Raw genomic sequence first — 16,343 nt, 5'->3', positions numbered from 1 at the left:
TAACTCGGTTAGAAGAAGCCGTTAAGACAGACTGATGTTTCTAATTCTAATCTGGATCTGCCAAAATGAAATGTGGGGTTTTTTTTAAAAAATAAAAAAATGCTAGAGGAGGAAGTTGGCTGAATCCCTTACTATCTTCCTAAGCAGCAGATAGAAGATGGTCCGCATTTTTTTTTGCTCTATCTAGACATCAAATAAATACTGCTTTGCAAGATTTCATTCAGAAATTCAATGTGACTGGTTTGCTTTAGAACTAAATCTAATGCATTTTGGCATTGTTGCAAGTGAAATGCTGATTATTATATCAAGGTTTGACTTTGGAATTTGTGAGAGACCAGACTTTCTATTCAGGTTTGCTTCTGTATCATCAGAGAAATTAATGTAGTGATGGAAAGCAGTTGCTGATTACAGCTGAGGTCGTGGTGCTGGTATGAGGAAGCAGCACCATGCATCATGTGCAAGTGGGTCATGCAGCATGGTCTGTCCAGAGGAACGATGGCTTCTCTGTGCTCCCAGTTTGAGAAGCGAAGGGTAGAGGGAAGATGGGGAAAACCAGTAGACAGCACTTGGAATACAAATAGGTGGTAGTAAAGCAGTTACAGGGTAAGTGCTGCCCAAAAACAAATAAAGAATCTTTGTCATACGTAACTTAATACTGTGAATATGCTTGACAGCATACTTCTGTATTTCGCTTTGGTAGTTTTCTGTGATTCTCCTAAATGTAGATGTCAAATGGTATAATGCAATTTCTTTTTCTTTCTTTTTAAAGAGTTTTGAGGTCTTTGGTTTAATTTAAGACCTGTTTTTGAATATATTAAAAGTTTGGGAAACTGAACTCAACTATGTGTAACCTTGTGCTTACAGATTTATTCAGGTACAGTCTAGAAGAGAGAAGGATTAATTTCAGGGACAGTGGGGGAGGGGAAAATATTTACTTTAATCTTCACATATATTTAGGTGTCCTGCATTCACGAATACTACACAGCACTGATCTTAAGTCATAGGTTTTTTTGTGCATCCCATTTGAAAACTTCAGAATGAAGAAAGATTTGATTGCTAGAGTTTTGGTGTGAATCATTGAAATATTCATGTATTCCTTCTCTAGTTTTAATGTGGTTTAGAGTTCTTTTTTTAAAAAGCAAAATTTTAATGGCATTTACTTGCATATATAAAAGTATCAGGAAATTCTAAGAACTTGAGCAACAAGATGATATGTTACTTGAATTTTTCCTTGCATTTGAACATGTCTGAATGGAGCATGCTTTTCAACTTAGAGGACATGCTCTTTAAATAGACTTCATTCTAAGTCAGCAGCTTAATTTAATTCCAAATACTGTATTTGCAAATACTTAAAACTATGACAATATTTCACACTTCAAAATATGCTGAAAAATGTGTGCTATATAGATGACCATAGTTTGTGAGACTTCGATATAGATTCATTAAGATTTGTGATTCATATATGAATTACTACTTTAATGCAAAATGGTGAATATCAAAAGAAATAAAGGTTAAGATTGTGTGATAGGAGCAAACCCTAAAATTTTATATGTCCGTTTCTGAAAAATAGTTGTCACAAGTGAAATTGGGTTTTCTGTAAGCCTTCTTTGGTCTTTAAGAGGAAGGAAGAAAAGGGCTTCTCACTGAAAAACCTTTTCTTGGTGTTCATTGTCAGTGGAGTTTTCTTCAGATTCTGCATCACTTTTGATGAATGCGTTTACATTCCAGTGCTGAGAAATAACTTTCCATTTGGGAGCGAGGCTGACGTGAAAACAGGAATGTGGAGGCCCCGGACAAGGGGACAGGGCTGAATGCTGATAGGAAAATGTTCCTTCTTCAGTAGCTGCTGCCTTTCCTGTGGCGTTTGAAAAAAGTATCTGTGTGCATGTATGAGTATGTATGGGGAACCGGGGGAAATGGATGGGTCATGTTTGGAGAAAAGTGGTCTGTCCTCCAGTTTCTTGGTAATTGTAGAAAGGATAGATTGAGTCACCCTCTATGCCTGGAAGTTTTTGGCTGTCTCTACACGTAAGTGCTTATAAAAATTAATATGTTGCTTGTGTTTCAGTTAACTGAGGTACTTGGTTGTTTTGGTTTATTAGAAAATCTAGTAAATTTGAGGGGAAAGAAATGCAGAGAATGGTCTTAAGTTATTCTCATGTTGCTGTTGGCACCACTGTGGTAATTGTAGTTTTATAATTGTAAGGACTTTTGTTTTAATGAAGAGTGAGAGTATGAACTTGGGAAATGTGGAAGCCCCTAGCTTTTCCTTAAAACTTGTCTTCTGTTAACCAACATGTTGTAAACTACAAAGCATCTGCTCCTTAGCCAACGGTGTATGTTTTGAGTATAATGAGTTGAGATACATATGTCGTGAGGTCCACTTCTGGAGAATCAAACTGTCATCTATAGTCAGTGTAAACTCTATTTTAGAATGGATTAGAATGGAAATGAAGTTGTAAATTACTTATATGGATTAAAATACCTGCTTTTAAAACACATAGCGAGCAGAAGCGTTTATTCTAGTACTAATGAATTTATTTTGAAATAATGCTTTTGAATAGTCAAGTGGGAAATTAGACACTTCGTCATTTGCTTCAGGGGAATAGTGTAGTTAGGGAGAATATTTAACCTTGTAAGAATTAATTTTATTTATCATCCACTTCTAAAATTGCTACTATAAAGTGGGTTCCTGCAAATAAAATTGTTTTGTGTATCTGTAAGGTGTGGGGTTTTTTTGGGTTTTTTTTTGTTTTTTTGTTTTTTTTTTAAAGTACATTTATATTCACATTGTGCATTCAGTAGCTTTAAGGGGAATGAAAATGGCTGCGATAGAAAAGGACTCCAGAAGTGAAATTACCTGTAGGATAGGTACTGAGGAGAGCATCTGTGAAGTTTAATACTTGGGGAACCTCAAGTCAGAGTTCATGTGGTAGCAGGAAAAAAAAAAAACCACAAAACCCGTTGGAAAAACTGCTGCAAAACAAGATTCTTTGGGGAATTTAGGTGAGGCAGCAACATCCTAGCTAGGCAGCCTTCTGGCTATCTAAATTAGTGTTATAAACTCGAAATCCCGTTGACAACCACCATTGCAAGGATAGCTTTAAACTGTCTTATGTTGCTTTGGTGAAATTCCCTCATGCACATCACTGATTTAGAGAAAACAGTGACAAAGCTGGGATTTTCTCAGGTGCATCACTGACTTAATAGTTGCAAATGAACTGTTTTTAGCAGTTGAAATTAATAAGACTTAGGTAGGAAGTGAGATTATTCACTTTATGTAATAAAACAATTTTTATTAAAATTATTAAGCAATAATATGATACAACCAAGTGTGGATTATGTATTACATAAAATTCTCTACTGTGTTTTAAACATAGAAACGTGGTTAACCTTAAGCTCCCTAGTGAAGTCATGTATCCACAGGCTTATCTCACACTACAGCAAAGGAAGGGATAAATTTCTGAAATCTCTGGTCTATTGAAATTGGCTAATAAAGTCTTTCTGCATTTTACTGTAGCCAGTGATCATGAAGACTGCATAGTTTATGGTAGATCTGCGTAGATGAACTCACTTTCTATGCCAAGTCTGGTCTACCATCAAAATTTGGAAGGAATGTCTAGCAGAGGTTACTAGAATAGAGCTGGTATTAGGAAGATACTGTCAGCCCTTCCGCTGAAACTTTAGTTGCTGCCAGTTTCTTTGTGATACTTAGTATCCCTCAAGCCTGCTTGCTTGTCAGCTCAGGGTTGCTTGAATGAAGCACTTCTCCTGATATTTTATGAAGTTCTTTGCAACTTTTTTTTTTTTTTTTTTTTTTTTTAAACTTAGTAAACAGACTTTATGTGCTGGTTATTTGCTACCTTTGCAACTTATTTTCAATTAAATGAGCTTGTTTGGTGGCTTCCTCTGGTAGCTGGTTCTTGCAGCTAGGGATTTTGAGTGGAGAAGTTGTCACTGAAATAGTTTTTCGCTGGTCGTTGCCTTTTGTGTGAAGCTCTGACAAATTAATTCTGATGAAACTTACTGACTTTGGTATCAGTTTTCTGAATTGAAACAGTGGAATTGGCAGTGCCCTAAGATCCCAGTTATTTCTCAAAGGTACATGTCAACAGATATTTGCGTGACTGTGTGTAGGTATCGAAGTGTGGTTCTGCAACAGATAGCATACAATACTGTGATCAATGTTCTACCACAGTCAGAGTTGGAAACTTCTGAAGTGTCCAGATGTAGTGGACAGTGACAAGAGATTCCTAATTTGCACCACTTCTGTGAATTCCTCACCGATGATGAACTTTCAACAGCAGGTTGAAAGTGAGGAGGTTTAGCTGGCTAGGAAGAGAACTGCAGCATTTAAAAGGTCCTTCAACTTTCCCTGCCTTGATTTACGTGTCTTCTTGCCTACAACACTTCACAAAGATTGCAGATTTTGTTTGCAGCCTGAAGTGCCTTGTGATCTTTGGTCAAAAATAATATATATGTGTGATGCACTGTCTGCTCTGATAAATTTTCTGCTCTCATAGGAATCTGAGTGGTACAGCCAAGACATGGTTATTTGCTGAGAGAACCATATGTTATATGGAACTGAAATAAAAGATTTTCTTTATAGTAATTCAATGCATGCCTTCTGTCTTAATATGCTGACTACCAGTTCTCTTGTTCTGAAGAAGTTATTCAAGAAGAGAAGAGCACATCCAAAACACAGCTTTTTCTTTTTACTGAGTTTGCTAGAGCTTGAAACTTTCAGTTGTCAGCAGTGATTAACAATGGGCAGAAGTTTAAAGGTGGTACTTATGAACAGCAATAGAGGAAAAAGAGATGGTGGTGTGGAAAAGTGTATATGCATTTTGTGTTGAAATTAGTGTTTACCAGGAGGCTAGAAAATGGGTTGGCAAAAAATACGGCAATATTGTATTCTAGACTAAAACCAATGGTTATAAAGGGAGGACAAGCATCTGCAAGAGGGAAAGGAATGTTTCTGTGTTTGCTTTCAATTAGAATATAAAATAAGTTGACTTCCTAATCACCATTTTTGCATTGTTCTTTTTCAATCAATGAGATGAGTTACTTTCTCCCTTCTCTCCCCCTACTTTCCTGTTTTCAAGGAAAAGCTGTGTATGGATAAGGTTAATGACCAAGCAAATAAGTTTGTCACTTTTGCAACAGTTTAATGAATCAAGATAATGGCTTGATTTTCTGTTATGCTTAAGAGTACTTGAAATTATATAAAATTCAAGATGGCATTGTAGAGTAAAGCATTATGTGTTTTGTTGCTGGACTAAAGGAGGAAGCATGTGTTTGCCTCTAGGAAAATACGCATTTTGTTGAGACTTCTTTATTGAATGTGTCTTTTCAAGAGGCTTAGTATTCTGGAAAATTTTTGCTATTGTAGAAGTCCCGTGTACCATTAAATGTGATTATTATTTTGATGAATACGCACAGATGGCATTTCTTTTCAGTATCTGCCTGCTGCCTTTTTGAGGTATAAACGTGCTGTTGTCAAGAGATTAGCCTTTGGGGTAGCGAGTTAAATTGTTCATTTTTACTAATCGCCAGGCAGGACAAGAGAACAGATATAAACTGGCTGGATAGTAGTGCTGTGAATGGATGGTATATGAACTTCTTCAGCTTGCTTGTTATGAAATTCAGCGTTAAAAAGTTACTTTTCACAAATATCACAGTTTAAGTGTGTCACCATGACTGTACATTACAGGATAAGTTAAAATTTCAGGTTTTACAATTTTGAGTCTGATTTGTTTTTCACAAAGTTATTTAATAGCTGTCACCCTGTGAGCTTTGGATAGGAAGGTTTCATGCCTGTTGCAATGTGGCAGGTTGAAGAAAGGGAAAGGCTAAGTAGTTACGTTGGCTCTTGGTAAATTTTAGGATGGTTTTGTTACAGCAAGCCCCTGAGTGGTTCTGAAGTTCCAGCCATTGTTTCATCTGTTCTGCCACCTTCTCTGCGATGGGAAGATTCTGGCTTTGACCTGGCAGGCTTAAATATGAAATACCTGGAGGGGAAAGCACATGCCCCAGAAACAAACTTTAGCTGGTTGTCTTTTCTTGCACTCTGACAGCATGTGATTAAGGAGCTAGCCATAAAGGTCTTGTATTTCACTGAATTATGTACTGGTTCTCCGCACTCCACCTTTACTGCTACAATTCAAAGATTTTTTTGCAGTTAAGCCTACACACACATTCATTCAGTGCAGGCAAAGCACTTCAAAAACTTAAACTAAAATAGCTTTCTGTTTTATCCTACAGGAAGCAAAATAGTATCATGTTTAGTTATTCCACTAAAATGGAACGTGTCATGAAAGGCAGAACAAACTTTTGTCCTCGCCTATTCAATTTGAGAATACTCTCATGTTCAGTATCCTTATTTTATTAATTTATCTTAAGTAAAAAAGAGCTAATTGAAGTTGATCAGCCTTTTCATTCTTTCCTTAGTATGCTAGTTAGCTTTCTTTATAGAAATGCAGATAGCTTTAGTAACTTAATACTGTAGTGTCAGAAGATACTAGATCAAACTCTAATGTAGTTCAGAATCAACCATGCATCTTCAGTAGCTAGCACTTGATTAGTACTTTTTTTTTTTAGTGTTAATAGAATTGTTTACCAAACTGTATTAGTAAATTATGTAAATACAAAATACACAGCTCTTGATGTTCTTGGATATCAGTTATGTGTTGAAGGACATAGGCACGAAACTTATATTGTGCAGAGGTATGTATGTTTTTTTCTATGCTTTATCATATCTGGAGAAGATGTAAACATGCTTATCTGGATTGTGTTAATAGCTCTGATTTTTGTTCTGATTGAAGTATTTTTTTCTACAGTTTTGGCAAGCGTTCTGCAGGAAGCTTCAGGCGTGGCTGTGAATGCATTGTTTTAGAACCATCTGAAATGATCGTGGTAAGAATTTTTTCATTCGGTTGCTTTCAAATTCTACAGAACAGCTTTGCTAACACTTCAGCTTCCGACAAAACTTGGAGTTTTCTGTTTTCCACATTGATCTAAGATGTCATGCATAACTTTCTTGCCATTCTTTGCACACATACTTATATGGTTTGAGTGATAAAAGCACCTTTTATATTGTTGTTACTCGTGAAACTAAAGTTTTCTTGTGCTAGCAGAATAGTTGAAGAGTTTGTGGTTTTTTTTAAAGCTGCTTTATTATTATAGGCAAGCATAGATGCTTTAAAGAGTTAATCTCAGGTTAGCTTAAATAATTAATGTTTGTTTTAATTCAGTTTATTCTATCTGTCTGATGTTTTAAGAAGCAGTTTGAATATTTTAAAATTCTGTTGGCTTTTCTGGGTGAAGTTCATTTTGTTAGCAGTATGTGCTGTTGTCCAGTAGCAGAAGGCATTGTCTCTGAGGGTTCAGAGGCTCAAAAGTTTTGAATTGCCACCTCAGGGTGCATCATCTGAACAATTGCACAATCAGTGGGCTAAATATTTTTTTTCCTCTGTGGTAGTGATCAGTTCATAACACAAGCATGACAATTATCTAGGCCATAGGCAGATGATAGTTCAAATATAGGCTGGGACTTTAAACATATTTTTTCCTAAGAAGTGACAGCTTCTGTAAAACTTGCAGAAGCTGGTATAGCTTTAGGCTTGTCGAAGAGATTAGGTTACTTCTTTAAAGTTGATAGGTAAAAAAAAGTAGCTTTTAAATTTACCTTCATGCAAATGCAGACATGCCTTCGTGAGTTTTAAATTCCTTGTGATTTCACTGTAATCAGATAAGGTGATTGTGAAATGGTAGCTTTTTCTGTCAGATATTTGCTATATCTCCCCTTTCCAATTCTAATCAAGAAAATAATCTTACATAGCTAATGCAATATAGTAGGAGACACAGAAGGTATATGTGAGAAATGCCAATTGCTTTTTTGCTATCCTTAACTAAAACTCTCTGAAATTTACTTTGTAAAGGAGCAGCTCCTCCACAGCAGCCTGTGATGCCTCCCCATTTGCTCCTGTACTGGCCCGCTGACTTGTGTGACCAGTTTGTATAACTTGGGTCTGACCACAAGTTGGGGAAACAGCTTATTGTCAGCTGTAGGGAACAGATTTGTTCCCTAGTGGTATACGGTTTACTTGATCGTAACTGTGTGGATATCTGTCCTCTCTTTTGTATGTTCCATGATAAGTTATAGGGAAGAGTGACATAAAGAAAGGCATAGGGAAAGAAGGTAACTAAACAACAGAGCCTGGACTGATGGATAGTGCTGGATCAGGGGCAGGTGCTCCCACATGTTTCACCTTAGTCCAAAGAAACCAACCTCTAGAGTTTGGGGAAAGCTGAAATTGAATGCTGAACTTCAGTCCAGCCTTTCAAAGGAATAGTTTTACCTTGAATAGAAAGAATCCCACCCCCAGAGATTGCTGGGCACAAGTAACTTTCAGTTTTAGACCTGGATGGGGCCACTTTGCAGGGAGGAGATGCAGGGTGCGAGTGTGACTGTTTCCAGTGTGATACAGATCTTGGTGAGGGGATAAGCATTACCAGTTTTTCCTGCTGAACCAGGAACTGTGCTCATCCCCTTGTACTGGTACACTGAAAGTTGTGTTTGTTGACATGAACTGACTACTATATGACACTTATGATGGACATGCTGCAAATTCTTAGGAGTATTTTGTCTAATATTTCTTTTCCTTGTTGAAAAATATGGATGAACCTTGCAAAGAGTCTCATAAGCTCTTCTCTGCATCTTCAGAAGTACTTTTTTATTCCTAGGAGGTGGAATTGAATAGAAGGAGGGGTTAACTGAATCCCCATGTAGTTTTTTTGTTCTCATTATCCTGTTAGTCTCAAGTAAGTTTTCTATTAGTAGAGTGAATACAGAAAAGAAGTTGATTTTCAGCCAAATTACTGTAAAAAAGTTTTTTTCTCTTTCAGGAAACCCAGAATTCCTAGTTCAAACACTTCTATTGCAGTATTCTGTTGTGTAGTAATTTAGGAGTTACTACTTTGAAGACTCTAAAACTGAGAAGACTGTTTTTATATTAGAATACACCTAACACTTATTTTTTATTCTTCTTGTTGTTGTTTTGAAGTGATTTGCTCTTATGTAAATCCAGTCTATTAGAAATTCTTCTAATAGGAGTAAGAAGAGGGGAAGGAACGGAAGATTTTTCTTTGCTTGTTTTTGAAAGATGGTCATAATTCAGTGATACCATTCGTACCAGTGTTGTTATTTTTAGTAGTGGCTTCGCTGTTGGCACTAAAAATGCAGGAAATCCAAAGCTAACTGGTTTTTGAAAATAGGATTTGTTGTGTTTATAACAAGAATCAACATTTCTTTTTCTTGTGGGAAATGACACTCTCTCGCATCTATTGTAGGTTGATTACATGGATGAAAATGAGGAATATTTTCAGCGTCAAGCTTCTCATAGGCAGTCTCGAAGGAGATTTAGGAAAATCAACCAAAAAGGGGAGCGACAAACAATTATTGATACTGTTGACCCTTATCCCATGGGGAAGCCACCTCTACCTAGAGGCTACCATACGGTAAGTTGTTTATATATGGTTCACAAAAACATAAACAGGTAAATTACTGAAAATAAAGCAATGAAAATGGCTAAACTTCCTGGTCTCTTTTAAGATCTGTGCTTCTGTAGGGACGATTCCCCTTAAAGTATTATGAATTTGGCTCCATCAGTAAGTAAGCACGTGTGCAGCTTACATCTTGGGTCAGAGTTGAAAGCACATTTCTTATGACTGTGAATGTCATGTATTATTTCTTAATGTTCCAGTCATTATTTACAATTGTGAAAGAAACTGTCTTCTCATTTCCTTCTAATATTAAGTTACAGAATAAATAGTTTACCGTACATTGTTAAAAGGTCAGTTAGTTAAGCACTCATTCACATGTATGATAGCAGTTGTTGCCAGTAAAACTCTGCTGCATTGTGGTAGGCTAAATTCTTGGATTAAATCTATCATTTTTTTGGTATCGAGACCTAAATGTCTAAGTGACCTTTACTAGTGTCTGTCTCAAGACCTCTTTATACTTGGGTGTCAGTGAGCTACATAGTCTGGCCATCCTCAGGAAGATAATTTGGTCATTTTACTTTGTTTCTTTTTTTGTGAGTAGTCTTGCACTTTCAAAGTTTCCAGACTTTCTTTTGAGATGAAAATAAACTAATAGTAAAAACTTATTCAATGAAGTATTTTATATGGCTTTTAAATTGAGAAAAGCTCTGTTAGATTACTATGTTTGTTTGGTGTTGATTTCAACTGTAAGCAAAGTACTGGAAGAGCTGTTTGGATCTCATTTATTTGTTTTATGCCCCCTATCTGCTAGAACCATAAAGGCATGTGCATAAATAAATTTGTGCATATTTCATCTCATTGAGTTCATTGGGCTGAATTTGCACAATATAAGCCACATGCATATAAATATGCAGGATTAGATAATTTGTGTTTTTAAAATACTGTCTTTGACCCAATGCAGTTGTAGGTTTCTTTTCAATTTTTCTTTCTTTATCCTTATTTATTGCCTTGTTTGCCAGTTCCCTGTGTATTCGCTGTGTGTTTGTAAGTGTGTAGATGTTTGATTACATCTGTTAATTATACAGGCTTTTCCTCATGAGTTGAATAATTACATTTTATGCCAACAATTTGTATTTGTTTATACAACAGCTTTTAGTGGTTTTAATTGCCAGTGCAGTTAATGAATTGCCTCTAAATTTAATACAGATTGAGCCAGTTCACTTAGTTTGAAGATGAAATATCTTACTGGTTTGGTTTTGAAAAATTAAATATGTGGAATTATACTCTGTATGAAGTGTGGGAAGAAATATCTTTGTATTTAGAAATGTACGTTGTGCTTAGCAAATAATTCTAGTGTGACTTTTATCTAACTCTAGAAGGGCAATATTTAGATGACACACGGTGCCATTTGCATTTGTAGGTCCTTGCCTGTTGTATAAATTTCGCTTTAGGTATGCCTAATGAGTTTTTGTAAGTTTAACTGGTACTAAGAGCAGAAGCCCATTGTGTGCCATCCTGTTGTGCAAGTTGGTAATGATTTTGTGTATGTGTTGGTAAATCCATTGCAAATGAGATTCCATATTGAGTTGGAAGAGATTGCCAAATAAACTGTAAAATTTGCAATAATTATAGTTAAATGTTGCTTTAAGAAGTGTAATATGATTCATATGACTGACTTCCCCCCTCCCCCCTCAAAAGCAAATAGTTAAGTAAGCTCAAATGAGTTTTACAGTGTAGTCAAGACTTTCCAAGCTGACCCATTCCCTCCTATTTTTACAGTATTTGGTGATCTTGTATACATTGTTCTCTCATTCACTTCTACTATCAATATTATTTTTGTTGCTTTAGCCATACATGTTAAAGGCTGCTTTGTTTTTTCTTCTTTCCTATTTTATGTCCCTAGGCCTGTTTTTTTTCAGTCTTAATTTCTTGAAAATTGACTGAATAAAGTGGGGGGGCTTAGAAACACATAGGAATTCAAAGCATGTTATAGCAAATATCTTGTGGGTTTGTTGCCTGTCCATTCTTTGATTAGCATCTGTCAGGGTCTCATCTTTTTTGTTCTGCTTATTAATTTTGGATAAATAAAGAAAGAAGTATTTAAAAAAATGCAGATGTTCAGATATCGCAGTAAAGACTGTTTTACAGTCAGATTGAAAAAAGATTAGTATGAAGTGTTTGTTTTCTAGTTTACTCTTCCTTGTGGATGCTTTCTGGTTTAGATGTTAGGTTCATGAGGTTCAAAATAATAAAGCTGCTCCTCAAAATCATTGCAAAATGTGTAACTTTCCTATATTTTGGTTTAACCTAAATCTGTAGTTACCAGGTAGAATGATTGCTTTGATAAATTTATTAATGCTTTATTTGCAGTAGATTCTGAATACTTTTCTTCAGAAAGCTCAAAATGTTTTCTGAAGAAAGTTTTCTGTATCTTTGTGGAAACAGAGCTTAAATGAAGGTGCATGGCTGTGCTTCTCTAGAATTAAAAATTAAATACAGTGCTCTCAGTTGTGGCATGGCTTTCTGCAGTAGAGTCAACTTGTAGGGGACAGTGGACATTCATTAACATAATTTAAACATTATCTTCATAGTGGTGGAATGTACTATGGCATGTCTGATAATGTTCATCTTTTCCTTTCCTCCTATATGGCATTCATTTCATTTTGGCTCACAGGAATGCACTAAACCTCAGGTATTGTAACTTACCGTGTATGGTCCACTAACAATTTACTTGTGGGTTTGCAGTGTGATATCGTAATACTGATGCAATGTTATGCACAAAATTGCCACCTAGCCTTTGCTTTCATACTTGAGCAATCTCACTATGACACAAAAATGCTAATGTAAACGTGGAATTTGGTGACAACACAATGCCTTTTGCTGAGCTTGATTGACCTTTCTTCCTTGCTTTGATGTCTTGTGATTTAGAGAAAATGGAGAACAATAAGCAAAGGGCATATATAGAATGTTTAGTGTTTGACAGACACTTTACTCAAGTATCTCTTCCATGACATAAGAAGACTTAATTTTTGGTTTTGTTTTAAAAAATAGATCCCCTGTTCCTTAGTTCCTGTATGTCAATAGAACAGGGAAATGGAGTGTGACAAGGTGAGCACCAAAGAATCAACAAAAAGGTTTTATTAGTTGAATGCTCACAACTGTGCTTCTTGCTTGCCTTCTGTTCTGATGATGTGTACTGATACATGTAAAGAAGCTGCGTTTTGTAGACTACTAGCAACAAATGTGTAAATGGCCATTATTTGAAACACAGGCTTTCCAAGCCAAAAAGAAAAGTGTGCCCAAGTGAATTGAGTATATGGAAATTGTACCAAAATAAAAAAAATACAGAAGTTTTGCTTGGTATTGGATCTTGATGTAATGATCTGAGTGACATGTTTTTGAACTTAACTTTTATTTTTAATTACATTTGCCAACAATGAAGTGAGTGAATACTGAGCATCTACCACATAGAACATTTGATAAGAATGTATCTTATCAAGCTGTTAGAAGTCCCTCCTGTTACACTTGAGATCTCTTGTGATAAAGCAAAGCTAATTTTTTTTTCAACTTCATCCTTGTCTCAAATATTACTTTGGTCAATTCTTCCTGATACTTTATGAGAAAATGTGTTTAGTTTAAAGGTTTCTTCTGTGTCACTTTGTTCAATTAATTTCTTTATCCAAAAGACTTATAAGGTTCACATTTCAGTATGGTTCCAGTATCATACGCAAGTAACTTCTATGCTGAAATTCTCTCGCTCTTCAATATGTATGGTACATTTTTTCTAGAAACCCTGTTCCTTATCTTCGGGTCGATGCTCACCAGTTTTTTAGTGGAAGGAACTTGAGTAACCTACGGTTACTGAAATATTGTATCGAAGAGTGACAATGTGCTTCTCAAATTATGATAGAAATTTGAACTACTTCATAGTATTTTGATAACTTACCCTAATGCTTGAAGGGACATTTGAAGTGAAATCTAGTGTTGAATATTGCATGTGGGCATATTATTTTTGGAATAAGTGGTGTTGTTTCTAGGGTGAAGAGAATTAACAGTTTCATAATGTATGGAAATGAAACGAATGTGTTTTATCACACTGATAAAATGGCGTCCTTTTTTTGCTACCATTTGTAGTTTGGTAAAATGGATCTGTTCTTTTTCAGGGAAGAAAAAAATCCTTGCTTGTGCTTCTAATGTGTCAGAAACTGTCTTTAACTAGACTAATGTTAACACCTCCTTACTTAATAATAGAAATTGGATTTTAACTCCTGAATACGGATTTTCTTTCTGTGTGTATTTATACTTAGCTTAATGTTTTCAGAGAAAAGCCCTTATTTTGAGCAACTTGACTGGCAGACTGTGGACCCTTTCTCCTGAGAACTTACATAGCTTTTATTCTGCTTCAGGCTGATTTTTCTTTTTTAACTTTTATAATAGAATAGTCGCTTTTGGAAAGAATTTTAAAAAAGGTAGACTTCCTTGTAAAATCCTACTGCAAATAAACTTTGTGGCTGCTTCAGTGCATATATGAAGAATAGTTCATGCCCAACCTGAGTGTTGCTGAGCTGATTATTATGTACATGATGCATGACATATTTAGTGTAAATTAAAAGAAGTTAATAAAGGAATAATAACCTTGTCTAAAGTAAGATGATGTTATTCAGTGGCATTGATGTCACAAGTACTAATTTATACCTCTCTGGTTTGTGACAGTCTCTCTCCTGTGCCTTAGACTTGATATGTAAACTCAGACATAGGCTTTTACTATTCTGTACCATAGTTTTTACTTTGCTAAAGGCAAAATATCAAAGCTTACTGGGGCATATTTAGAGAGATGTGGGTAGGCCTGAAAATAAAGTGCTGCCGAACCTGTAAATAGCAGAAAGCGTACAGAAAGTGTATTGGTTTTTTTTTTATTTTTTCCTTTCTTTCTACTTTTTGTGAGAATCTGTCCAGATTTAAGTTAGTTAACAGGCTTATGAAAATTGCTGCTAGTGTATCCTCAGCTGGGCTTTTTAAAGCCAGTTGCTAAAATCTCTGTGAAAGATCCCTCTGCCTTTAGTAGCCTTTCTTATCTTGTTCAGGTTAAGATTCACATGAGGTGACAATCCATTTATCCGGTGTCAGAAGGAAAAGAGCAGTGGGCATGGAGCCATCAATAACCCTGGCTACTTCCCCAAGTTACAAGCATGTAACAACTTTATCCTCACACACTACGCTGAGCCAGTCATCGTGTGGATGCATTGAGGGCAGAAAAGTATTGTCACTTAGCAGCAAATTGTAAAAAACGTGCTTCCTGCCCCTATCTTCTGTTTTAACTAATAGTGCGGAGCATTGGCAAAGAAGCCTTTTATTTTCCTGATACTATGTAGATTCACATTGTCTGAAAGTCTAAAATTCCTGGATTGAAAATTAGTTCAGATTGTTTTGTTTTGTGAAACAAATTTGCCTTTTCCTTTTTTCTGCAAAATTACATTTTAAAATCCAACAAAGCTGTTGTGTGTAACATTTCTATGTTTAGGAAGGATTTTTAAAAACATTATTTTTATTTTTTTTGGCCTGAATTTGATGCAAAAACCTAGTTGTTTTCCTTTACTCAATGCGTGTGGTTACTGAGGTGATGTGAAAGTTTACAAGATGATAAGCAAGCAGTATTTGCTTGTAGTTAAGGTAGTTCTCAACAATGTGGACTTGACAGTTTTGTGACATACCTTGCTATAATGTATTCTTGTTAGTGCATTGTCAGTTTTGATTGATGCCAGTCAAAAGTCTTGGAAAGTTATTTGGTGAACAAGGAGGTGTGGACATGCTAAAAGCTTGGCTTTGTCCAAAGGTATAAATGACATGGAGAGGCATGGGGGAAAAATAAATTTTTTAAACATCCTTGACCTTGGATGTGTTAAGCAAGTCTATTTGCAAAAGGAAAAAGGCACAGAAAAACTGTTGGTGATCCTAGTCAGATACGCTTAGTCAAAAATCTTTAGAGGAAGGACGTTGGCTCACATGAGTTATGGCAGCTGAAGCTGTTTAAATAGATTAAATCTTTAAACCTGATGCTAACTCTGTTTTCCCCCAGCTAGAGGAAAAATGTGAAGAGAAAGGAACCTGAGAAGGTTCTTTAATGTGACATACCCAAAATAAAGCAAAAAGGTCACCTCACTTAAATAAAAATTGAACCAGACTCACTGTATTCTTGGTTATGAAACAAATTAATTAATGTAAGCAGAGAAATAGTAGTTCAAAACAATTGTACACATACCTAAATTTACAATATATTACAGATGGGCAGTAGCATGGTATGCAAATGTGTTTTACTCATGTTTGCATAAATAATGGATTTTTGTTTGCTTGAACAAATTCGGCTTTACTGATAACGGATTCAGTATAAAATAATTTATTTAATATTTCTATTCTGTATATTTAAAATTAAATGTATTGATTATTCCACTCATATAAGAAAGTAGCTACTTCTTAACATTGTCAAGTGTGAGTGTCCTTTTACCAGGAAGGATGTTTTAGTTTTTGTTCATGTACAAAATTCAGTGTGCACTTTCAAAAGCAGCTGTTTTTATTATTCTATTTGGTCATGATTTGAAATAAGAATGGTGAGTTCATCATACTAGGAAATAATAAAAAATACAATATTACATACATACATAGTCTGAAAATGTAATATTCAAATATGTGCAGTGATGCTAATTCCTGAAGTGTGTGACAGTCTCACATATGCTGGTGTATTTTGAAGTGAGACACTACAAGAATTGTGGGGTAATTTTATCTGAAATATGAGATTTCTGAGATGATTAGGACCGTTTCCTGTTAGCTGGTTTTTTTTTTGT

At 35.5% G+C, this 16,343-nt stretch overlaps 1 protein-coding gene across 5 annotated transcripts in view; it reads left to right on the top strand.

The window, feature by feature from the left end:
• Positions 1-16,343, top strand: part of RAPGEF2 (Rap guanine nucleotide exchange factor 2) — a 188,495-nt gene that overhangs the window by 89,190 nt on the left and 82,962 nt on the right. For 3 of the 5 annotated variants that reach the window (XM_054064675.1, XM_054064672.1, XM_054064674.1), the window contains exons 5-7: positions 6,840-6,915; positions 9,352-9,519; positions 12,179-12,196. In XM_054064675.1, coding sequence (XP_053920650.1) covers positions 6,840-6,915; positions 9,352-9,519; positions 12,179-12,196 — 262 coding nt within the window. The remainder of the gene's footprint in view (positions 1-6,839; positions 6,916-9,351; positions 9,520-12,178; positions 12,197-16,343) is intronic. The other 2 variants (XM_054064673.1, XM_054064676.1) reach the window with 1 other exon arrangement.

This window comes from Cuculus canorus, chromosome 4, assembly GCF_017976375.1.
Source record: "Cuculus canorus isolate bCucCan1 chromosome 4, bCucCan1.pri, whole genome shotgun sequence".
In the NCBI taxonomy this organism is placed as follows: domain Eukaryota; kingdom Metazoa; phylum Chordata; class Aves; order Cuculiformes; family Cuculidae; genus Cuculus; species Cuculus canorus.
This window is presented reverse-complemented; position numbering and strand designations above follow the sequence as displayed.